The sequence below is a fragment of the Aethina tumida genome, chromosome 6, assembly GCF_024364675.1.
Source record: "Aethina tumida isolate Nest 87 chromosome 6, icAetTumi1.1, whole genome shotgun sequence".
NCBI classification, from domain to species: Eukaryota; Metazoa; Arthropoda; class Insecta; order Coleoptera; family Nitidulidae; genus Aethina; species Aethina tumida.
Genome location: NC_065440.1, coordinates 511,774 through 539,329, shown reverse-complemented (window position 1 = coordinate 539,329; position 27,556 = coordinate 511,774). Strand labels below are relative to the sequence as shown.

Here is a 27,556-nt window from a genome sequence, read left to right as displayed (position 1 = left end):
TTTGACAAATATGTCTATCCGCCTTATCTCCTGGGGCCCAACCCCTGGCTGATGACCCAGCAGCAAATTGCGGCTGCACATGCACAGACACAGGCTGTTGCTGCCCAAGCCCATGCCCAACTTTAGTAAATGGTTAAAATTTAATTAGCACAAAAATGGCATCAACTTCAATCAAAACGGTTTGCCGACAAGAGGAAGCTGGGTTTTGTAGAAGCACAGAAAGAGGATATGCCACCTGAACATACCAGAAAGATTATTAGGGACCATGGTGACATGAGCAGCAGAAAATATAGACATGATAAAAGAGTATATTTGGGGTAAGTAATAGTTGTTAAAGATATGTATATTTACAATAACAGAGTCTCATGCAAGTAAAATTAATAGTACTTGTAATATATGCAAAATGAATACAAAGATATTAAAAATATGTCGCAGCGCGGTCAGGATTATCGGCCATTTCGAATATTAAATGACACGCAAATAGTCCTTACAATGTAATTGAACTAACAGGCACAGGATTATAACTAATAGTCAAACAATTAGGAGTCGTATGAAACGCGGTGATCCCGACGGTTATGCCAAGCCAAGCCAAGCCAAGACTTCTACACAGCTTCCCTGACGGAGCTTAACTCTCCACCCTCGCAGGTCTCCTCTACCGTCATCCTCGGTTCGAGTACCATCCCCTGCTTAGCACTTCCGCTGATTCCACCCAAGTACTATAAGTATGCAACCCATAGTACTACTTGCGTTTCACATGAACCCTCCGACAAATATATAAATATTACCAGTTTGCCACAATTTTATGTAGTATTATTAAAAATAAATTATTTTCCAAACAGTTGTTTCACATTTTTATGTTTATATTATATGATTTCTTAATAAATATAATAAAACATAAATAAGTGAATATGAAGAAACTATTAAGGACCTTAACCACATTTTCAATAAATGCCAATGTGTAATATGAAAAAAATTAAATCAATAAGTAGCTGCTTATTACATGTTATATTTTTCACAAGACATCTGTAATATTTATTATACAACTAATTTTATTACATTTTATAACAATATACCCTGACCTGATAATGTCACCATTAATAGAATTCAATTTCATCATGTGAAGTACATGTATTTATAAAAGTATTGCTTCCCACAATTAATAGTAATAATAACAATTAAGTATTTCTTCCCACAATTAATTAGTAATAAAAATTTGTTGAATAACTTCACAAATGGACAAAGAACATGTATAAAATATAATGTATCAATTAAAATAATTTCCTATATTATTTCAGAGCATTGAAATATATGCCCCATGCTGTAATGAAGTTATTAGAAAACATGCCCATGCCTTGGGAACAAATAAGAGATATCAAAGTTCTGTATCATATCACAGGAGCTATCACTTTTGTAAATGAAATTCCTTGGGTTGTGGAACCAATTTACATTGCACAATGGGGGTAAGCTTTGCTACACTCTATTAAATACTTTATTAACAACTACTAAAATATTTTAGTACTATGTGGATCATGATGAGAAGAGAAAAACGTGATCGTAGACATTTTAAAAGAATGAGATTCCCTCCATTTGATGATGAGGAACCTCCACTAGATTATGCTGATAACGTTTTGGATGTTGAACCTCTGGAAGCCATACAAATTGAACTGGATGCTGAGGAAGATTCAGCTATTGCAAAGTGGTTTTATGATCACAAGCCTTTGGTTGGTTCAAAATATGTTAATGGACCCACATATAGAAAATGGAACTTATCTTTACCCATGATGGCAACCTTATATCGTCTAGCCAATCAGCTACAGACTGATCTGGTTGACAATAATTATTTTTATTTGTTTGACACCAAAAGCTTCTTCACAGCTAAAGCATTAAACATGGCTATTCCTGGTGGTCCTAAATTTGAACCACCGATACAGGATATGAATCCAGCGTGAGTATTTGACGTAATTGACTTTTTACTTAATATTTATTTTTTATTTTATTCAGCGATGAAGACTGGAACGAATTCAACGACATTAATGAAATTATAATTCGCCAGCCAATAAGGACAGAATATAGGATTGCGTTCCCGTATTTGTACAACATGCCACATTTTGTTCATCTGTCTTGGTATGTTTTATTTATATAATTTTTAATTATTTATCCACGTAAGTTTTATGTTCATTTTATATCGTAAAATGAATGTGCTAGGAATGTGGTATATTCCTGAATGTGGTAATATCGCATAGACATGTCGTAAAAAGTTTGGAACCTCTCCCAGAGGATGATGAGGAGTACATCCTTCCAGAATCTGTTCAGCCATTTTTACAAGAGACTCCCTTATATACAGATAATACCGCCAATGGTATTGCCCTTCTGTGGGCTCCCAGACCATTCAATCTTCGTTCGGGCAGATGTAGGAGAGCCATAGACGTGCCATTGGTTAAGACCTGGTACATGGAACATTGTCCATCTGGACAACCTGTGAAGGTCCGTGTCAGTTACCAGAAGTTGCTGAAGTACCACGTCTTGAATGCCTTAAAACAGAGGCATCCCAAGCCTCAGAAGAAGCGTTACCTGTTTATATCATTCAAATCTACAAAATTCTTCCAAACCACAACACTTGATTGGGTGGAAGCTGGACTACAAGTTTGTAGATAAGGTTACAACATGTTGAACCTGTCGATTCACAGAAAAAATTTGAACTATCTTCACTTGGATTATAATTTCAACTTGAAACCAGTCAAGACTTTAACCAAGGAGAGAACGAAGTCTCGTTTCGGAAATGGTAATTATTATTCCCAGCCTTAATTTGATGATTACCAGAACATTAATGTGAATTAATTTGCAGCTTTTCACTTGTGTCGTGAAATTTTGCGTCTAACAAAGTTAATAATCGATTCCCATGTGCAGTATCGTCTAAACAACGTGGACGTGTACATTTTTGCTAATGTTGGTCAACTGACTGGAATGTACAGATACAAATATAAGCTTAAGAGACAAATTCGTATGTGCAAAGATTTGAAACATCTTGTGTATTACCGTTTCAACACTGTAAGTATAACCACTTGAAATGTTAATTAGATTTCTGAATATATACTTTTATTTAAGGACCTGTTGGTAAAGGTCCAGGTTGTGGCTTCTGGGCCCCAGGTTGGAGGGTGTGGCTGTTCTTTATGAGAGGAATCACGCCTCTTCTGGAACGTTGGCTTGGCAATTTGCTTCCTCGTCAATTCGAAGGTCGTCACTCGAAGGGAGTTGCTAAAACTGTTACTAAGCAAAGAGTAGAGTCGCACTTTGATCTTGAATTGAGAGCTTCGGTAATGCACGACATTGTGGATATGATGCCTGAAGGTATTAAGCAAAACAAAGCTAGAACCATTTTGCAACACTTGTTAGAAGCTTGGAGATGTTGGAAGGCCAACATTCCTTGGAAGGTAAGCTTAATTAATGACATCATTTATTTTGGTTGTTTTATTTTGTGATGTGACAATATTTTCTAACGGATTTTAGATCTGTTAACGGAATGTTGGATATAAGCGTTACTGAACTTAACTTAATTGAAACCAATTTCTTGATAATTAGGTTCATTTTTTTTTTACGTGATTTTAATTTTTAAGATACCTGGCTTATCCATTCCCATTGAAAATATGATTTTACGTTATGTTAAAATGAAAGCCGATTGGTGGACTAACACCGCCCATTATAACAGAGAAAGAATAAGAAAGGGAGCCACTATTGATAAAACCGTGTGTAAGAAAAATCTGGGACGACTTACAAGATTGTACCTCAAAGCTGAACAAGAACGCCAACACAACTATCTAAAGGTAAATTATAGACATACTTGTTTCAGCACCCCACTAACGATTTAATGTCACCAGGATGGACCATATATTTCTCCTGAAGAAGCTGTGGCAATCTATACCACTACAGTGCATTGGTTAGAATCAAGGAGATTTGCACCAATTCCTTTCCCTCCCCTATCATACAAGCACGACACAAAACTGCTGATTTTGGCTCTTGAAAGACTAAAGGAAGCCTACAGTGTAAAGTCTAGGCTGAATCAAAGCCAAAGAGAAGAGTTGGGTTTGATTGAGCAGGCCTATGACAATCCTCACGAGGCATTGTCCAGAATTAAGCGTCATTTGCTGACTCAGAGAGCGTTTAAGGAAGTCGGCATTGAGTTCATGGATTTATACAGCCATCTTATCCCAGTATATGATATAGAACCGCTAGCAAAAATAACAGACGCCTATTTAGATCAATATTTGTGGTATGAAGCTGACAAAAGAAGACTGTTCCCTCCATGGATTAAACCGGTAGATACGGAACCACCACCATTGCTTGTATACAAGTGGTGTCAGGGAATTAACAATCTTCAGGACGTTTGGGACGTCAACGAAGGCGAATGCAACGTTCTTCTGGAATCTAAATTTGAAAAATTGTACGAAAAAATCGATTTGACTCTGCTGAACAGATTGTTACGTCTAATCGTCGGTCACAACATCGCTGATTACATGATGGCCAAGAACAACGTGGTGATCAATTACAAGGACATGAACCACACAAACAGTTACGGCATTATAAGAGGCTTACAATTTGCCTCGTTCATTAGCCAATATTATGGATTAGTATTGGACCTGTTGGTGCTGGGTCTGCAAAGAGCCAGTGAAATGGCTGGAGCTCCTCAAATGCCCAACGATTTCTTGACGTTCCAAGATGTCGCAACAGAAACGTGCCATCCGATTACATTATACTGTCGATATGTTGATAAAATACACATGTTCTTCAGGTACGTAAATTTTATAACATCCAATTTATTTTTTTAATATCGTTTATTTCCAGATTTTCAGCTGAGGAAGCTAAAGATTTCATCCAGAGATACCTGACAGAACATCCTGATCCCAACATTGTAAATATTGTGGGATACAATAACAAGAAGTGCTGGCCCAGAGATGCGAGAATGCGTCTTATGAAACATGATGTAAATCTTGGTAGGGCTGTATTCTGGGACATCAAAAATCGTCTCCCAAGATCAGTGACTACTATTCAATGGGAAAACAGCTTTGTCAGTGTCTATTCTAAAGATAATCCTAATCTCTTGTTTAATATGTCAGGATTTGAATGTAGAATTCTGCCAAAAGTAAGTTTGAACAAATTTTGTTTCCTATATTATTCTTAATGTGTTTGTATTTCTAGTGTCGCACTCAACACGATGAAGTCACCCATGGGGATGGAGTTTGGAATTTGCAGCATGAAGGCAGCAAAGAAAGGACTGCTCAGTGCTTCTTGAAGGTTGATGATGAGTCAATGTCCAGATTCCATAACAGAGTACGTCAAATTTTGATGGCCTCTGGTTCCACCACGTTTACCAAGGTACATATTCCACAACAAACATTGAATACAGACAAGTATATTACGAACAAGTATCTAATTTTCATATAAATAATTGTTTCAGATCGTTAACAAATGGAATACCGCCCTTATTGGTCTGATGACCTACTTCAGAGAAGCAGTTGTTAACACCCAAGAATTGTTAGATCTGCTCGTAAAATGCGAAAACAAAATTCAAGCCCGTATTAAGATTGGTTTGAACTCGAAAATGCCCACCAGATTTCCACCTGTGGTGTTTTACACACCCAAAGAATTGGGTGGATTGGGTATGTTGTCGATGGGTCACGTGTTAATCCCACAATTCGACTTTCGGTGGTCAAAACAAACGGACGTGGGCATCACCCATTTCAGGTCTGGTATGAGCCACGACGAAGATCAGCTCATTCCCAATTTATACAGATACATCCAACCGTGGGAATCGGAGTTCATTGATTCGCAGAGAGTATGGACAGAATATGCTCTCAAACGACAAGAATCCAACGCTCAAAATAGAAGACTGACTTTAGAAGATTTGAAGGATTCTTGGGACAGAGGTATTCCGAGAATAAACACGTTATTCCAAAAGGACAAGCACACATTGGCGTACGACAAAGGCTGGAGGATCAGAACTGAATTCAGACAGTATCAAGTGCTTAAGAAGAATCCCTTCTGGTGGACTCACCAGAGACATGACGGTAAACTGTGGAACTTGAACAACTACAGAACAGACATGATTCAAGCTTTGGGCGGTGTCGAAGGCATTTTGGAACACACCCTGTTTAAGGGAACATATTTCCCCACATGGGAAGGTCTTTTCTGGTAAGTTTTGTAAATTTTAGTATGACAGTAATTCAACTCACCAATTCAAATAATGATATTCGCAGGGGTCCTGAAATCAGTCAATACTGTTGGCTGACAACTAATTCTGATGTTGACGTAGGTCAATAAGGCATTAGTTGGATACTGCTTTTCTGAACCAATAATATTAAATCAATGTATGAATACTTCTATATTTTTATTAATAACACGTCGTCTCTTTTCAGGGAAAAAGCTTCTGGCTTTGAAGAATCGATGAAATACAAGAAGCTAACCAACGCCCAACGTTCCGGTTTGAATCAGATTCCTAACCGTCGTTTTAACCTATGGTAGTCCCCAACAATCAACAGAGCCAACGTCTACGTTGGTTTCCAGGTGCAACTGGATTTGACTGGTATTTTCATGAACGGTAAAATTCCCACGCTGAAGATCTCCCTCATCCAAATATTCAGAGCTCACTTGTGGCAAAAGGTTCACGAGTCCATTATTATGGACTTATGTCAGGTGTTTGATCAAGAACTGGACGCACTGGAAATCGAGACAGTGCAAAAAGAAACTATCCATCCTAGGTAATCATACAAAATGAATTCGTCTTGCGCCGATATACTTCTGTTCTCTGCATATAAGTGGAATGTTTCAAGACCTTCCTTGTTGGCAGACACAAAGGAAGTCCTTCCTTAAATGAATATCCCACATTATCTTACCGTATTTTTTCCCAGGGATACAATGGATAATACTAGAACCAAAAAATATTGGATTGACGTTCAACTCAGATGGGGTGACTACGATTCACACGACGTAGAACGTTATGCCAGAGCCAAATTCTTGGATTACACAACAGATAACATGTCTATATACCCATCACCAACAGGGGTGCTGATTGCCATTGATTTGGAATATAATTTGCACAGTGCCTATGGTAATTGGTTCCCAGGATGTAAGCCATTGATCCAACAGGCCATGGCCAAAATTATGAAGGCTAATCCAGCCTTGTATGTGTTACGTGAACGTATTCGAAAGGCCTTACAGTTGTACTCCAGTGAACCTACAGAACCTTATCTTTCGAGTCAGAATTACGGAGAACTGTTCTCGAATCAAATCATTTGGTTTGTTGATGACACCAACGTCTATTGTGTAACCATTCACAAAACTTTCGAGGGAAATTTAACAATTAAGCCCATTAACGGCGCCATTTTTATCTTTAATCCACATACTGGACAGCTCTTCTTGAAAATCATTCATACCTCAGTATGGGCTGGTCAGAAACGTCTGGGACAAGTAAGTTAAAAATTTTATCTATTTTATGAACAGTAGAGACCATTATTAATTGTAAATATAATTACGGTCTTTACGCTGTTTAATTTATAAAAATTTTAGTTATCCAAATGAAAAACAGCCGAAGAAGTTGCTGCGTTGATTAGGTCTCTACCTGTTGAAGAACAGCCCAAGCAGATTATTGTGACAAGAAATGGCATGTTGGATCCTTTGGAGGTGCATCTTTTGGACTTCCCCAACATCGTCATCAAAGAATCCGAGTTGCAACTGCCGTTCCAAGCTTGTCTGAAAATCGAGAAGTTTGGCGATTTGATATTGAAAGCTACTGAACCTCAAATGGTGCTTTTCAATATTTATGACGATTGGTTGAAGACGATTTCTGCATGTGAATATTGAATGGACCAAAGTAATTTTAAAACCGGACAAGACCACCATTACTGAGCCACACCATATTTGGCCCACTTTATCTGATGATGAATGGATTAAGTTGAAGTCCAACTTAAGGATTTAATTTTGGACTATTATGGAAAGAAAAATAAGTATGTATTTATGGCATTTTATATTTGTTGATGTTACAATGTTTTGATAATTTTAGCGTCAATGTGGCCTCCCTTACACAGTCGGAAATTCGAGATATCATTCTTGGTATGGAAATCAGCGCACCCTCCGCCCAAAGACAACAAATCGCCGAAATCGAAAAGCAAACCAAGGAACAATCGCAACTTACGGTAACAACTACAAAGACAGTTAATAAGCACGGTGACGAAATTATAACGAGCACGACCAGTAATTACGAAACTCAAACGTTCAGCTCTAAAACTGAATGGAGAGTTAGAGCTATTTCGGCCACCAACTTACATTTACGTACCAATCACATTTATGTGAGCTCCGACTACATTAAGGAAACTGGTTACACCTACATTTTACCGAAGAATGTCCTCAAGAAGTTTGTTACCATCTCGGATCTTCGGGCACAAGTATGTATAATTTGTATTTTATATACAGATTGAAATTAGTAACACATCGATCAATAAGTCCCGAGACTAACAAGGAAAGCAATATTTTTTTTTTTCAAAAATCATTTTTATTCATCAATATAATCTCCATTTAGAGTGATTCAATCGTTCCAACATTTCTATACCATGTTTATAAAAGGATTTATCCTTTGCTTCAAAATAGGATTCAGTTTCGGCAATGACCTCCTCATTCGAGTCAAATTTTTTCCTCAGCATTTTTTTTTAAATCAGCAAAGAGCCAGTGGTCGCTGGGGGCTAAATCTGGTGAATACGGGGCAAATCAAAGCCCAACTCGTTCAATTTTGCCTTTGTTTTCATGGACTTGTGGCTTTCTGTTTGGTTCCACTGAAAGCAATCGCGGCACCCACTTGGAAAAAACCTTTTTCATGCTCAATTTTTCAAGTAGGATTGCTTCCAGATGATATCTGTGTCATTTCTGCAATCCCACAGACCTTCACTTTGTGATTTTTCATTCTGATTTTTACCACTTCACTCACATTTTCTGGTGTAACGGATACCAATGGCCTACCCGAACGTTCCTCATTGTTTGTGTTTGTACCAACCACGTTTACTCACCATACCACCGACAAATCGTTGGTTTGGATGGAGAGGAACCGGATAATGTTTTTCAATCTACTGCTGGACTTCTACGGTGTTTTTACTTACCCATTAAAAACAATGTTTTATCAACACGCGAAACTCGCTTTTTTCCATTTTTCAAACAAATTACAAAGTGACTGACTTTACTCTAACCTCGATAACTCTGCTGTATGTGGTTCGATCAACGTGAAATTTTCACACGTTTCATGTAAAGGTCCGTACTCTAGGGAAACGTGGCTAGTTTGGAACTACTAGCACCATATCTGGGTTAGTCTCGGGACTTATTGTTCGATGTGTTAGTTATTGTGATGAAATTCGCAGGGGTCTTGAAATCAGTCAATACTGTTGGCTGACAACTAATTCTGATGTTGACGTAGGTCAATAAGGCATTAGTTGGATACTGCATATCTGAATAACGTCACCATGATTGATTTATGTTGCAATTATTATAAGCCAAGCCATTCATTATTATTTTTTTGTAGATTTGCGCATTCCTCTACGGTGTCAGCCCTCCAGAAAATCCTCAAGTTAAGGAATTGCGCTGCTTGGTGCTGCCATCTCAGTGGGGCACTCACCAGACGGTGCACATACCAAACGCACCACCAAATCATCCGTTCTTGAAGGACATGGAGCCCCTGGGTTGGATTCATACTCAACCCAATGAATTACCCCAACTTTCCCCTCAGGATATTACCACACACGCCAAGCTGATGTCTGACAATCCCACATGGGATGGCGAAAAGACGGTTCGTTCACTCCGGGATCATGTTCCCTGACGGCGTACAAGTTGACCCCTTCAGGTTTTGAGTGGGGCCGACAAAATACTGACAAAGGAAACAATCCAAAGGGGGATTTGCCCAGCCATTATGAAAAGGTTCAGATGTTGCTGTCGGACAGATTCCTGGGATTCTTTATGGTGCCGTCGCAAGGATCATGGAATTACAATTTCATGGGTAAGTGTCATGTAAAAAGATTTATATTGAACATAAAGTTAATTTTCATTTTATCCTTTATTTTAGGTGTACGTCACGATCCAAGTATGAAGTACGAATTACAATTGGCCAATCCTAAGTAGTTTTATCATGAAGTTCACAGACCAGCTCATTTCTTAAATTTCTCCTCATTACAAGATGGTGATGGGGCTGGGGCTGATCGTGAAGATGCTTTTGCTTAGTTTAGATTTAGTTTTTTTTTTAGATATACAGGTGTACCTACCTAAATGTTTGTTTGTTTGTTTTAGTTTAGTTTATCACAATTTTTAAGACTAGAGAATCATTTAAATTATAACAAAGTTTTAAAATAAATATAAGGTGAATACATATTACATGTTCAGTTACAAATATTGTCGGTTCATAAGTAAAATAATTTGGGGATGAGACCAATATGTGAAGGAATAAAAATAGGCAACGAAGAACGACAAATATCTAGAAAAAGTTTTAAAATATTTTACATTATCAACAGTCCCTATTTTATTTGAAACATTCGCAGAATAATCCATAATATATGGCGAGACAATATAATATATATATTCTATTTATAATAAGTGTGAATAAAAAGTAAATGGTGAAAGGTACTTTACTTTACTTACTTACGAAACTACTACTAATAAAATAATCCGTAGCTGTAACACATTTATATAAATACAATGCGTGCATTAATTTTTAACAACCACTAAGACAAGTGTCAAAGATTAAGTAACCATTTAATACTCTACTCTAATATATTTTGAGATAGATAGATTAGATAGATAGATAATACAAAAAACGGATCTCAGATAAACTTTAATAAACTAAACTTGTATATAAAAATACAATATTTTGAATGTATATTTCCATATTTTGGTCTGTAACATGACAATAATAAAAACATAACACATTAATATACCTAAAAATGTATGTACATCTTGTATAAATAAGTAATTGTCATGTTTATAAGCATTAATGATAATTAAAAATGATTTTATTTCTGTTTCTTAATGATATTCGAATAAAATTCCAAGAAACATGTAAATGCTAATTAAATGTATATATGTTTGTTTATAGTTCTAAAATATACAAAATATTGACTGACTAGGTAATGCAAGTAAATTTTTTTGGAAGTATATTGGTTTATATGTTTGTTTGTTTAAGACTTGAAAGCCATTATCTGTTTATCATAATTCAAAAATTATGCAGTTTTTTACTTTATTATTGTACTTTCGCTCCAGATTTTAATTTATTTTAATAAAATAAATTATTTCGAAAAATACATATAAATAAATTAATGAACATATGTTTTGTATTACTAAATTTAAGCATATGTATTAAAGTTTATACACAGGTATGAATAAAATACGAACTGTTTGTTTGGGATTAAATAACTCCTTAATGTTTGTTTTACCACAAATTTTTTTTGATTATGTTCGTTAATTTACTCTTTTGGATAAACGTATGGATTCGGCATTTCTCGTTTCACCATTAGTAGGAGCATCACTTATTGAAACACTCGTTATCCTGGTACTCTGTTTGGTAAACACGAGTAGTTTTGTTTACTGAACTAAAAACGTCCAAGCAGTCCAATTATTTTAAAGAAGTTGTAATTTTCACAGTCGTTCCTTCACGGGACGTTGAATTTCTTGGACTTGGAATCGGTTTTGCGAACCGGGTGAAAGTACTTTGCACTAAATTAACTCCACATTTAATTTAAAACCATCCGAAAACCAAAACGAAATTATCTGGTTTATATTCGCATAACTTAACAACGAAAAGAAAGTAAAAAGTACATGTGTATATTTTAAGTGAAATCCAATTTTACCGTGGTTTATGTATATGCATGCGGTTTTCAGACGACTTGTATACTTAATTATAATTTATGTAGTTTGGATGGACGGTTTTTTATTTTAATGGGTCGAGATGTTGATGTAAATTTTGCAGTAGATCCTCTTAATTATTACATAAATTAATAAATTATGATGAGTTAACTACTGCCAAAATTTGTGCATTAAATACTTTCTAAGCGTTACATTTAGTACAAGGATTTTCTAAATAAGTATACCAATTAACAATTAATTTTCATCTTAATTAAACATTTGAAATTGTTTTATGAATATAACCCAGTAACAAATTTTTAATTACATAACTGCTATATATATATATATATATATATATATATATATATATATATATATATAATATCTTCAGTAGTTTTTAGTATTTCCCTCATATTAGTTATGCAGTTATGTATGCAACCCATTATACACCTATAGTGTTGTTTGGTGTAGTAAACTAGGTAGGTAGATTTTGGCGGTTTTTGCCTTTCGCTTCTCTTATAACCAATTGTCAAATTTAATAGTTATGGTTAAATCTTGAATTTAATTGATTTTTTTCGTAAACATGACCATTATAAGCTTCGAAATATTCTTATACCAAATTTTAAAATTTTATTTTATTGTTTGACAATCATCCAATTTAGTTAATATATTTAACAATACAAAAGTGAATTATTAACCACCTTTAGATATCCCATTAAAGTTATACCGTTCAAGCTTCTCTAACGTTTGGACGATGATTGTGTAAATTTATACTAAAAATGCTTGGTTGATCTCTCCATTTGGTAATTCTATAAACTAGGAAACTGTCTATCCTAATGTTCACCATATGGTATCACATGACCAATAGAAAATCTAAAAAGTACCGTATTAGTCACTTACTTGTACTGCATCGTTGCAATTTTGCCGTTTCATTGGAAAAATTAAACCAAACGGGACGTAACTAATAATGAATAATTCAATAATTAATAGAGATATCAAAACTCTTAATTAGCGACTCCATCTGAACATTGTATGTTTCATAATTAATATGGACAAAGCATTAATAATGCACGAAGTAAATATTGTTATACAATTGTTGAATACATAAAAGATGATGGACTGCTTTCAGAATTAATTGCTTGTATTCAGTACGGAATGAGTTTATGGAATTCCTTGTTTTTATCTTCGAGTTTAGTATACTTAAGTAAAAGACACTACTTTATGTAAATAGTACCATTTTTAATATTAAACGTATTGATTTGTGGTACAAAATATGACTATTTGAGGACCAAAAACTGGAAGGAATTGCATCATTTGTTATTATTGTTCCGCCTGTAACTTAAATAAGCCGGTTGCGATGTAGATAACCGTTAATCCAATTTAAAGTCGAGACCCGCAACAATAAATGAGATAAAATTAGAAGCTAACACCTCGACGTTGTACGTGTTGATCTCCTTGCTTTATTGTATTTATAGATGGATCCCCACCTTTCTAGAAAGCAAGAAAAATATAACATCAACGACCTAGCCACTAGTTTATTGCACGTTGTCTCGTCTTTGGCTGTGAACATGATAAGAGAGTATTTAATTTGACTTATTCAACATCGCCATAATCATGGAATTCCACCGCTTTTGTGATTTCTAAAGATGCTTTAATTAAAACTACAGGTCTTGTATGAATTTCTATCAAACCTTCTTTTTGATTTTGGAGGTGCATTATCTGATGGTTCTGCCTTGGTTTAATGACGAAATAGAAACTCAGTAACCTCTGTGCGCGGAAACATGGTGATTTCGACTTCCGTTTTGATGACCATGGTTAAAAATGTTAATCGTGGTGTTTTCTCTGATTATGCATTAAAAAATTGAAATGCTCAGACTTTATGTAATTCCAAAGAAGAATCCAACGATGGCCTTTATAATAAAGGATTTGTTAGAATATTATAATTAGACTTAATTTATTTAATATCTGGTAATTTGTACCAAAACATGTCACAACGACACAGTACCCAAAACATTTTTGGTTACAAAATAATATTTTTCATTATTTTACGTAATTGTTAATCACGTTTTTTTATTAATCTTGGCACACAAACAGATGGTAGCTGGTAATATAGTAGCAAGTTTTAAATTTGTACAATTAACTACATATTTCACTTTTTTTAACCGAATATAAATGTTATAAACAATTAATTTTGTGATCTCAACCATCGGCGCCTTTTGTAACTTACGGTTCCTCCCCCTGGTAAAAAAACTGTACTTGACAACACCGTTCCTTAGTTTCTGTATCTTCGCAATCCTCATGCTCAACATAATCCTAACTTTTATGTGTTTAATTATATATTTTTCGCTCTCACTTTTGTACTCTTTACCGAGCAGTTTCAAACTGTAATTCAAATTCCTTTTGAAATTCCTCTGATGGTTACTTTGAAAACAGTAATCTGACTTGATGTAAACAGGATTATGATACACATAATCCCACGAATTGTTCCTGACACTCCTCGAATTCTCGGAACACTCGTATATCGTGTCCCCGTGCAAATTAGTTTTTGAATTCAACGTGTTGTAGAGAGTAATATTCTGACCGATTGTAGAAAATCGTCTGCGCGACTTCGCATCATTTGGCCGCACGTAGTTTTTATCGTACAGTTTGTTGATGGTGAACTTGTAATTTGCACTGTGTGTCGGCTTGGATTTCGACTTTAAGTATTTCCAGAACTGTAATATCCACCACTTGGATTCATTTAGTAGTAATCTTTCTTGATATATCTCGGGCAGTTGTAAATCGTCTTGGTACGCGCACTTTGTTTCTGGAAAGTTTGTTCTGTAGTTCTCCGATATGTCTACTATCTTCAAGTAATTGGCTTCTGGCTGATTGACAACTTTTAAACCACCATCACTCACGTCCCCAATGTTCTCCTCACTCAAAATCAACTCATCAATGTCCTGTAAAGACACGGAAGAATTACTGGTACTGTCCGATACGTCACTCCAGTACTGAATTGTTGTATTCTTATCTTCCATTACAATTACTTCATCTTCTGTGTTGCTTCCTAGTGTTAATAGATGAGATCGATTGTGCACCCAGCCATTGCTAATCGTCCATTCCTTCAACCAGTCGGGCTTTAATACTGTTTTTTTCTTTGCACTCTTGTAACTGTCGCGTTGTTTGAACATTGCATTTCTGTCCTCGCTTATCCGATAGGGCGACCGCGTTCGATGAACATACACATGCAAAAATACTGGTAAAAAAAACACACACACGGATATATCTCACATTTTTATATTTACACGACGACAATGATAGAACAACTGAGTCAATTTTAATAATGCATCAGTCCACCGGAAGCTGGAATTTCGATATTTTTGTGTGTAAGGTATAGACAAGGGAATAATTCACACACGTGTAATTTATGCAGTCTGAACCATTATTTAGTTCTTTTAGAATTAATTATAGTATACCAGGTGTTCTAAAGTAACAACTGAAACAAATTCATCACGTAACCTGTTAGAAAACTAAAAAGGAAGGTGAGAAACTTTTGGAATAACAGATTAATAGTTACACGCTTTCAAAGATTTTAACAAGCCTCATTAACTGATGATTTAATTGTTATTTTACTTGTGACTAGACACTGTCACATTTATTATAGTTTCCTATCCATAGAATCAAAACTTTATTTGTTACTGTTATTTTTATCTCGCATAGATAATAGAAAGCACGTACAAGAAAATTCACACTAGCTCATAAATTGATTTAGTGTTCCTGCATCTTCTTCGAATTTACAACTGTCTGAAAAAGGAGACAATCAATCAACGCCTTTAGTACGAACATTAATAGGATAGTTAAAAAACTTAAAACAGTGCCATGCAACAATAAAATATAATTTATTACATTGACAGTTGGCTTCCAAACTTAGAATTTAAGTGCATTACTTTTTACCGTATTTTACGTGCATAATGAGATTTAACGCATAAGAATGTGATGAGTAGGTACCATTTGGTACATGGGGAAATGTAAATGGATACTTGACAATAATGGTACCTCATACCACTCAAATTATTCTCATCTTTATGAAATACAAATAATTGCAAGCATTTCAATAGTTTATTTGCATAATTTCTTACTATTCTCTAGTTTTTTTCGGGAATTGTTTGACCTGAACTGCAAGATAATTGCATTGTAATTATAAAGTGGACTTTTTGCTTTAGTTTTTTAAGTTTTCTACAGTGAAATTTAATAATTTCCTGCGGTTATTAAAACCATATAATATTTAATTATGCAGTAAACCATAAAACAGCAGTTCTCAAAATGGTTTCATAACCTTCACGATTCCATAATCGCATACATGTTTCGTGTTAATTGTGTTTTAAAGTGGCCAAAATCCCAAGGAAATTAATAAAAAAAGTTCAATTTCAGCACACTGACATAGTTTCAGTTGAATATACGTCATCTGGTCATAAGCTGAGTTCTATAGACTTTCTCTGTACTGTCCGGCGTTTAAGGTGATTTCTAATCATTAAAATCTTTACTAATACAATTAAATCAAAAAATTTAGTATTATACGTATTAAATGTATATAATTGATTAATCATGGATGAGCTGACATGTATAAAATACTTAAGAAAATGTTTCAGTTTATTGAATTTTAATTAGGACACACACTATTAATTATAAATTGGAACCACTTCTAATGAGCAAATTAAGTTAAATGAATATATTTTATAAACCCCAATTGACGCTACTCAGGCAAAAATAGAATTTAATTAAATAATTACTGCTTTCAATTAATTAAAAAAGTTTCTGATAATTAATATATTAAACGTTTTAAATTTAGAATTATTTTTGTCGTCTTTCAAGTATGTAGTCAGAAATAACATCAATTTTAAATTTTAGACCAAAGTTGTTTAAATCGAAAATATAAACTTTATTAACATATTATCAACATTTCATTACCTTAAACACGCATAATTTGATTAATACATACTTTACATATGTTATTTATCACAATATTTAAAGAATTATTCATTAACACACAATAATTTAAACATTAACACGTAAATAGTAAAAATTTTCTAAAATTATTAGAAAAAATGTATAAAAATTTATTTCATTGCTTGAACTACAGTATTGATCATAATATATGGAATTTTTGAAAAAATTATTTCAAAACGTACTGGTGAATATTGAAATTGTTAATAATTTTAGTCATATTAATATTTTTGTGGTACCCTTTGTGCATGAATTCATTTAATTTGGCTCTGTTCCATTGAATACCAACCATCACATAATTTTTCAAATAAATCGGCCCCTAAATTTGAATTCAAGAATTTCCTACTGATCCTCAATTAGGTTAAAGTCGGGGCTTTGTGCCGTTGTCATATCAAAAATATGTGTGTCTTATAGGCATTTTTCAAACAAATACGACTTCAAAACAATATTAAGGATGTCTCTATAAATGTATCGATCCACTACACCCTCTATACGGTGAATTGGACCAACGTCGTACGAAGAAAATCACCCCCATACAAGCACTCCATATTTAACATGCTCCAAATAATTCTTTTCCAGTCGTTAACTGTCCACCCATGTGCTTTTAGCAAATTATAGTCTGGCTGCGATGTTTCCCTTTCGTAAAAGTGGTTTCTTTGCTGTCCTACAACTTTTTAAGTCAGAGTCCACAAGTTTTCAACGTATAGGCCTAGTAGAGATCCCAGATGGTCCAGATTGGTTCATAATAGCCGAAATATAGGCCGATAATAAGAATGGGAAGACCTCAGCAATACGCACAATTTTTTTATCCTCACATTGAGTGATTTTTCGTTGTCTCTAGGAAATAGTACTGAGTATAGCAAACCAAAAAATTTAAATTTCATATAACTCTGGGTTTGCAATACAGAGTGGATAAAATACCTAATCATTATAGTATACAATATATCTGTTATATTTTAGAAGATTAATAATATTGATATTACCGTACAAATTTTCAAAATATCGATAATTAAGAAATTCCAGATGTTATGAACAATACTGTAGTTTACTATTATAATAATTAATGACACCACAAATTAAAAGATAAATCTTAATCTTATGATCATTTAACGCCAATATTCAATAAACAAATTCCTTCAATTCCAAATTATTAAATATCATTCGTTTCATATCTATTAATCTTCAAGGCGTAAACGAGCGTTTTTTTAGTTTGACAACATTAATTCATTGCGGAATTTAAATTAAAATCGTTAATGGATTACGGTACCGCACTTTTTTCAGTGTATATATAAAATTTCTTTAATTAACCGATGAAAATTGTTTATATTGTGCGTCTAAACATTTGTGACGTTCCTGTAGGTTCCTGACGTAAATTATGGAGTAAATAAATTATAACAGGATTCGTAATTTTTTACGGTTATCGAAACTAATTGCATTATAACCGAAAAATTATTTGATTTACGATTTTGTCATTCGCAAATGTTTCCTGTGACTATAAGTTTGTGAGAGATTTAGGATCATTGCTCAACATATGTATAGTCAGATAAGAAAGATGTACAATTGAATGTAGAAAGTATGAACAGTAATTAAATTATACAAATGGATTGTATCTGTTAAATGTCAATCATAAACAATAGTTATTCTTATAAGAGAACACATCCATTATTTCTTATTGACTAAAACCCAATTTATTAATTGTTGTTTCAATTAATTATGACGTAACGTCTTGTAACAAAAAGTAAAATATAATTGTTACAAATGTGAGAGGAGAAATTCGTATTTGATGGGAAAGTGGTTTTGATCGAAAGATATTCGGTTCATAATATTTCAACCATTATAAGTATTAATTGGTTTTAATTTGATGAAATTAATACACGGTAGTAATATTTGTTCCAGTGTCTTAACAATAACTGAAAAATAATAGATTACTTACAGTTAGACATCAGCATGCAATTTTATCGGTACTGGCTTTATTAATTTAATTATTATTTATTTCATTATTAGTTTAATGTAAATAAGTAGTTTTTGTTCCTTGAATACATAACTGTTTCTTTAAGGAAATTTCGTGTTAATAATCGTAGATAAACACGACACCATTTTATGAAAATAAATTAACATAAAAATAAATATGTAACATTAGCCTAACTTTTAATTAAAAAGCAATTTTATATTAGTATTTTTTGTTATAACCCCTTTGTATATAACAATTGAATTTACGTAGAAAAGCGTAATTAAAATTTTTACTATAAAATTGTTTTCAATTATTTGTTTTGTTAAATTAAAAAACATTTTTAAATTTTTAAAATAGTCGTGTAGCTAATCAGTAACGCTAAAATCAGTTATAATTACAGGTATGCATGAATTTAAGTTTAATAAATTCCCGTTAAGGCCGTTTGAATTATTCAAAAGACTTAAATGAAACCATTGCTAAAAATGGTTAAATCGTCTTTTCTTCATTGTTTTTAAAACACAAATCGACAAATCATCAATTGTGACCCAATTTTTAATAAATCATTAAATTCAAATTAAAATTTTATTTGGATTATTTGTATAACAAGTATCAATTGATGATTTCGTATCTAACCTGTTTAACTCCCAGTTTTACGGTTACGAATGGGAACAGTTATGTGAAAATACTATCACTAAAAACTAAGAATTAGAATGTTTACATTTTTGTTGCTCCTTCGTTAATTGAGGTTGTAAAAATAAACAGTGCAAGTTTACATCAACAACATACACCATATCAAGGACAAAGTATGAAGAACGAGTCGCATTCACGGAGAAAAATTCGCTTTCTCCGATCAATCGGGAAAGCAGAAAAAAGTCACCGACGTTAATTTGATTTATTTCGCATCGGCTACCGACAAAAAATTATGTATATCGACATTTTCATTAATCGATGCAAAACTGTGTTTACAAAGTTGCTTATTTTTTATCGGCGAAAGTTGCAGGTTCGACAGGACGATTTCCCCTAAAGCCAAAAATAATAACATGTGTACAAAAACATCAAGTAGGCGTGTTGAAATCGATGTTTGAAGAAATTTGAACAAGAAAATTTCTAGTCTTCGACATGTGTATAAAAATGGTAAAAGTTTAAGTGAATGAAAAACCATGTCATTGATCCATATACCTCGTGTTAACAAGTCTTGACACCACATGATTGATTTACCAGTATTGCCATCTTCAAACTGATTAGAAATTGAAATTAGTCGTCTTGGTATGTAACGAAATTGCAAAAATCGCTATTGATGTATTTACAAATAACGCTTTTTGTTGTGCAAATAGGTTTAAACATAAATAAACAATCGTTAAGTAAATGGGTTTTTTTTGATTATAAATCATCTGTGCTTGAATAAATCTTTAATTCAATGTGAAATTAGTTTGTTGGTAATTTAATTTTCCCATAAAATTAAACAACATATTACCTATTATTTACTACAAAAATATAATAAATATTTTAATAACAATTTTCTTACAATTTTCTTACAATTTATGATTTATGTAGTCTGAGATAATTAATACATAAAAAATATATGATTCAAATTATACAATGTACAAATTACTGAATTATATTATTTATGCGTTGAATTTTTCCATTTATTATTATGTTTGTTATGAATATACGACAAAAAATATGCAGTATGCCAATATGAGTTTTGATAATTTAAATGATTTAAATTTTAAACATATCTAAAATATAAACAATATATTTCAATTGCAATAAATAAATTTGTAGTTAAACTGAAAAGATTATTGGAGATTTATTTTTCGTATATTGTTTGATAAATTTTAACCTGTTTCAAAAACATTCTTTAATAACAGATTAAAATATAATTTTATGAATATATAAAACGCAAAATTCTGTTTCATAAGTAAAGAAAATTGAAATATTTAAAACACATTTTACGATTTTATTAAAATTTATGATTAATGACATAATTTTTATATTATTTATGATTTGAACATTTTTACTTCTCCTTATAAATAAGATAAAATAAATAAAAATATAATTATGATACGTAGGAGTATTTTGTTGTTGTTAGTACACTGAGATCGTTCCCTTATTTGAATGAAACAAGATATCTATCTCAAATGAAAACCATATAAAATGTTGTCAATCTAATCAAATTTCACAATAATTTTGGCAAAATTGCCCACTACAATATTGGCACCATCAATAATTTTTTGGATAAAAAAGGTGGTCTTCTGGTACCTCATTTGGAATATATTTTTATTCACTATTTAATGATAAATTTCTTAAAATCAATAGTAGAGACAGAATTATGAAGGATTCGTTTAATATAAGATAAGCTTCATAAACTTATGCATTACATCAATATTTATTTACACATTAGAAGATAATTTTATTATCTCCTTTACTTCTGAAATGTTGGTTATGCTCTTATTACGACCTCAGTCTATATATATTTTCCAAAAAATATATCCATTTGTTCTTGAATACTAATTAATTAATGCATTAATTCAATGCGAAATTAATTTGTTGGTAATTGTATACCTCCATTCAATTACCATTATTTATTACAAAAATATAATTAACAGTTTAATAACAATTTTATTAAAAGTTTATGATATATTATTTATTATTGACTATGAGACAAAGGATGTAAATAACGAAATAATGAACAATCAATTTATGTTATTACAATAGTTTAAATAAGATACAATAAAATAAAATATCTAGTATAAAAATATCAATTTTCATAACTTACATGATATGAACTGCAAAAATATGTAAACATAAATAATGAACCTCAACATAATGTTATATGTATTTTATAAAATATATTTTAAATGTAATCAGGCAATTGTATGATATGACTTTTATGTTGATCAACATATTATTAAAACCGTTCAAATAAATTCGTGTAATGATGATAAAGTATCAATTATTAAGCAATTATATTAATTACACTAAATGATTAATGAAGCTAATTGACTACCTAAGAAATTATAAACAGTTATTACTAATTATTTCAATTGAGCGTTTTTGTTTAAAATAAAGAACAAGTTCAGTTAACAAAGTCGCAATAACAAAGTATTATGAACACAAGAGAATGACAATACAATAGAATAGTTCCGCCTATGGATCGAAACAAACTTTAGTTAGCCGAATAAATCCACTGACACATTCCAATATCGGACCGCACCGCACTAAAAAAATGTCAATCGCCACCAGTTAATCAAATCACAGCACACTAATTAACCGAGTTGCGGGTACATCGCGTTACCAAAGAAACGACTTCTAGCGCCTCGCGCCGCAGATCCTCGTGTTTCTGAAGAAAGAGGAATCACGTCGGAGTGACTGTGTGTGTGTTTCTGCATAACGGATAAGATGTGCCTGGCAAACCGGAGAAGGGATCAGGTTGCGTTTTCGGATTTACTTTCATCTCTTGGTGTCTTGTGGACGCTTTATTTTACGATGAAATCTTTCACGAAGACACAAGTCCACGCATCGGACACTTGTACTTGCGTCCTACTTATGGCACTTCCTATTGTGTTGGTCAGATGCTGATGTTTGGCTTATTGCACTGAAATGAATTCGAATTTACTTTTGGCACAGAATTAAAAGCTGAATACGCTCATTTTTTAATTGTATCGATAGTACCAAAAGAAAAAACACTAAATTTAAAAGAGTATACACAACAAAATTCCAAAAATACAATTTACAAACTTAAAATTTCTACAATGTTTTCTTAGACATATAATTAAACTAAAACAAACAAACCTTAATACAATTTTGCTTTATATTTTTGCATTATTTCTTCTTACAATTCTTCTCATTAAAATTATTAACACCTTACAGCTTTTATAACTACTAAAATTCATTTTAATTATTCTTTTCTATAATTAAATAAACGAATGAAACGATATATACTGTATTAACCATAATTGTAGCAATTTATTAAAAAAATATATTAAAAATATGAGTAGTCTATCTTATTTTTCTCTTTAAAAAATTGCGTATTTTTTATTTTTCAATGAGCAAAATTATATCAACCTTTTACTTTATTATCTGGCATTGCTGTCTGTGAATTTAAATCTCAACGAATTTTATATACTGGCGGTTTTTTGCTGTAATTATACAAAGTATGAGTGAAATAAGAAGGGGTGACTAAGAGTTTACGACTAAATATGTCAATCGTTTCACATTATTAAGTTAATTAGAGAAAGTGACCGAAACAAATGGTCTGATTTGGAAAAACTTGGACTGTGTGAAGATCGTTAGTGGATAGGGTTCGTCTGACTCCAGATATACATGAAAAACCCTGGTTTCTATTAAAAATGCGAAAGCCGAATTTTGAATTGCTTAGGATTACATTCATTAGACCACAAAACAAAATTTTATATATTAATAATGATAGTTCTGCTTATGTTAAACATTCTACAGGGATAAAATTTCACATAAAGATTGTTACACAGTGAAAGATGGTGGCGGCTCAACAGTGCTATGGGAATTCTTAAATTCTTCTGGCATAAGCCCCTTGCTTCCATATATTAAAGAAATGATGCTCTTTCTTCAATATATGATACTAAATGTATATCAACATGATCAACATGAATCGCAAACACAAATAAAAAATTGTGACGGATTGGTCACAGGTTCAAAGCATCGATCTTTGTTCTTTCAAAATTAATGTTGTTATATTTATGTCCAGTTCAATTCAGAAAAATATAAGTAAATTATTTTTGTAATTTATTTCACAAATAATTAAACCTATTTATAACATTAATTAACAGACAGATAATTAAAAAACGGTAAATTAATAATTAAAAGAGATAAACGAACGAAAATTGTTATGTAACGTATTTCTCAAATAATTAAATCATTTTACTGTACCAAGTAAAAATAAATAATTAAACAAATTTATTGGATAAATTAATTTATTTTCACGACGATTACAGCAAAAATAAAATTTATGGTGACCATTGGTTTTTCATGTAATTATAAAATGATTTAAACATTCAATAATAATACAATTATACCCACACAAATAATACCATAATAAATGTGTAATGAACGCGACTCAAATGAATGAGAACAATAATGAATAAATAGCGTTTTGCGGTTATACTAAGGAGATGAAACCGATTTCAATAAATTAATTCAAGACTAACCATCCCGTATAAAACTAGATAATATATCAATGACATGACAGGTTCTTAGAAGGAGATACACGGGATCACTTTCTAATCTCTCTTGATTTGCTGTGAAAAAAATCCGATTTAATGCTGCGGCACTAATGGAAACTGTTTAGTTAATTTGCGCTGTGACAAATATGGGTTAAAAATTCTATAGACTTGAGAAATTGTCTATCCGTGATTGAAATATCAGATGTTTGATGATTGATAAATTATTCATGTTAATTTTTAAGTATTTAGGCAATATTTGACACTAAAGTAAATTTAATTTTAATTCAACAAATGTATAAATAAGTTTTCAATCAATTATAATTTATAGTATAATCGTTTATCGGTAAATAGAACGTTAAATTTATATAATAAAAAATTGTCCCTCCATGTGATAGTAACTTTCCAAAAACAGTTTTATTATTATGTTATAATAATGTTTAACGTACTTAAATCAAAAAACGGTATGTACATTTTATAACAATTTGTGAATGATTTAAAATACGAGCAATCAAATCTTACATAACATTCCAATTTAAATCCAAACATTTAGAAGAATGATGGTAAAGCGAGGTAGTTGCAGAGTTAACAAATGCCATTGACATTGAGTTCGTAAAGTGGGTCGAGTGGTAAGTGGGCCGCGCAGAAATCTTTCAAGATATTAATGCTCATTAAAAAATTAACTTTGGTTAATGAGCTTACGACCACTTAATTTTATATATTAATGCGTTGCGTTTGTGTAAGAAAATAACAAGGAATATGAATGTCTGTATTCGTAGCGGTTAATACTGATAAAAACTTAATTAGTCTCTTATGTTATGATTGTCGTCGGGCAAAAATTTGGTTGACTTCTTTCCCCATGTTGTTCTAGGGCCTGGTTTTGATTTCAATTGCTTGTTTAAGCCAATATACCACTTAGGATAAGTTGCTGATTCGTAGCAGGTGTATGAACCAGCAAAACTTTCTATAAATTTAGTTCCTGGATTATTGACATCTTCCTATAAAAATTGAAGATGTATTATTTCTAATCAAAATAAAGAGTGCGTCTAGATTAAAAGCATTACCTCTCCATATAATTGTCCTTCTTCACCAAAGCAAATGTATTTACCTTTTAGTCTCACCTCGCTTTCATTATCAGCGAAAGAACATATTAAATCAGCTAAAATAAATGAATGAATTAACTAGTTGTACTTTTACCAATCAAATGTATAAACTTACTGTCGGAGTCATTTAACTCATCAGTTCCTTCTATTATTCCATTCTCTCTTACGGCTAAATGAAAACCTCTTTCACAGTACAATTTAAATTCGTTCCCAAACGGACCCATCGTCAACTAAAACTGAATCGTGTACAATAGATATATGGGAACTATATATATTTAAGATAATAACATGAGTGTTTATAATCTTAAAATAGATTGGTAGGAATTTTGAATATATTTATACCGAAATTATTATTAGATTAACATAATTCGGAACTTTAATCAATAAACGATCAATAAAACCACAGTTACTATTTCTAAAATATTTTATTATATACAAAACGGTACAAAAAATATTAGTTCATATAAAACAACATTTTATTCAAAATTAACATAAATTAGCTGCATTAGTTTGTACATAACATAAAATAAGTGAATACTGCAAGTAGTGGTAAAAGGAATGAATCCAATATTCATTTTTATTGTCGTTTAATACTATTATTGTTAAGGTACACACTTTTGAAATTAACAAACATAAAACCACTATAATTATATTTGTACTATAATTGACTAGAAGTTACTTGAATTAAATAATAAAAAAATATATTGCTAAAGGATCGGTATATTTTAGATATATTTTCACAACGTGGCATTTGTATAAATTTTTATTCAAATCGTTTCCTCCTGGGTATGAACTTGATAGCTTTTTGGCCCGCCTTAGTTTTTCTCCCCCTTTTAAACTTTCCATTTTTCTTGATTCCAATATACCAACCTCTTTTTTCAAACTTCTTTGATTTATACGTTGTATAGAGCCCTTGAAAATCCTCTATGAATATTATATTATCACTTAAAGGATCTGGCTAAAAACGAACGAATTGTTAAAATGTTAAAGTTAACTTTTTATAAAATGGTTAATCATTATATATTATTGACTAGTTTACCTCGGCATATAATTTTCCTTTATGATTCATCCCCACGTACATATTTGATAACAAGCCTTTTATTTTGACCAAAGACGTGCCACCTCCGGGCATCAATTCCAAAAAAGCTAAAAAGAAAATAAATGCATGTACATTTAATTGATAAACAGTTATAATTCTTACTGTGCAAATCCGTATCATCTTTCGTTCCAAAAACTCTTCCGTCCGGATAAACAGCTAGATGATACTCGGTCTTGGAATAAAGCTGCATTTTCCATTGGGTCCATCCTGGTCTAGATGGTATATGTACATAATGAGATCGACTCGATGAAGCTGGAGGCCAGTGAGCTTTCGGTGGCGGTTGTTCATCACTAACCCCACACCTAGTTAAATAAAAATTTGACTTTTTTACATATACTTATGTTTTTAAATTATAGATTATAGTTTCCATGATCTATCGAAATTCAAATATTATCCGTTATCAACATTTAAATATTTTGTCAATGAATCACTACGACAACTTTTATAAATTAATTAAAATACAAATAACTGGTCATAGCTATTTATTATAATAGTGAAATTAGATTTTTTAATTTAGTTACAGTGAATTTGCGGTGGTGGTTGTTCATCACTAACATTACATTACATGTTAATCTAAAAATTATTTCGGTATAAATATATTCAAAATTCCTACCTATCTATTTTAAGATTATAAACACTCATGTTATTATCTTAAATATATATAGTTCCCATATATCTATTGTACACGATTCAGTTTTAGTTGACGATGGGTCCGTTTGGGAACGAATTTAAATTGTATTGTGAAAGAGGTTTTCATTTAGCCGTAAGAGAGAATGGAATAATAGAAGGAACTGATGAGTTAAATGACTCCGACAGTAAGTTTATACATTTGATTGGTAAAAGTACAACTAGTTAATTCATTCATTTATTTTAGCTGATTTAATATGTTCTTTCGCTGATAATGAAAGCGAGGTGAGACTAAAAGGTAAATACATTTGCTTTGGTGAAGAAGGACAATTATATGGAGAGGTAATGCTTTTAATCTAGACGCACTCTTTATTTTGATTAGAAATAATACATCTTCAATTTTTATAGGAAGATGTCAATAATCCAGGAACTAAATTTATAGAAAGTTTTGCTGGTTCATACACCTGCTACGAATCAGCAACTTATCCTAAGTGGTATATTGGCTTAAACAAGCAATTGAAATCAAAACCAGGCCCTAGAACAACATGGGGAAAGAAGTCAACCAAATTTTTGCCCGACGACAATCATAACATAAGAGACTAATTAAGTTTTTATCAGTATTAACCGCTACGAATACAGACATTCATATTCCTTGTTATTTCCTTACACAAACGCATCGAACGGACGTTGTTTTGAATAATGATCCAGTTGTTCATAATATATAAAATTA

General features: G+C 32.1%; 1 protein-coding gene and 1 pseudogene across 1 annotated transcript; one reads left to right on the top strand and one right to left on the bottom strand.

The window, feature by feature from the left end:
* On the top strand, positions 1 to 10,284 carry LOC109607908 (pre-mRNA-processing-splicing factor 8-like; annotated as a pseudogene).
* A 15,579-nt stretch (positions 10,285 to 25,863) lies between these two features.
* LOC126266030 (fibroblast growth factor 1-like) lies at positions 25,864 to 26,622 on the bottom strand. Its single transcript, XM_049969308.1, has 3 exons — positions 26,302 to 26,622; positions 26,140 to 26,246; positions 25,864 to 26,058 (listed from the first exon to the last, which is right to left on the bottom strand). Exons 1-3 carry the CDS (start codon positions 26,387 to 26,389, stop codon positions 25,864 to 25,866), a joined length of 390 nt encoding a protein of 129 aa, XP_049825265.1. The 5' UTR covers positions 26,390 to 26,622.
* Positions 26,623 to 27,556: the final 934 nt, after the last annotated feature.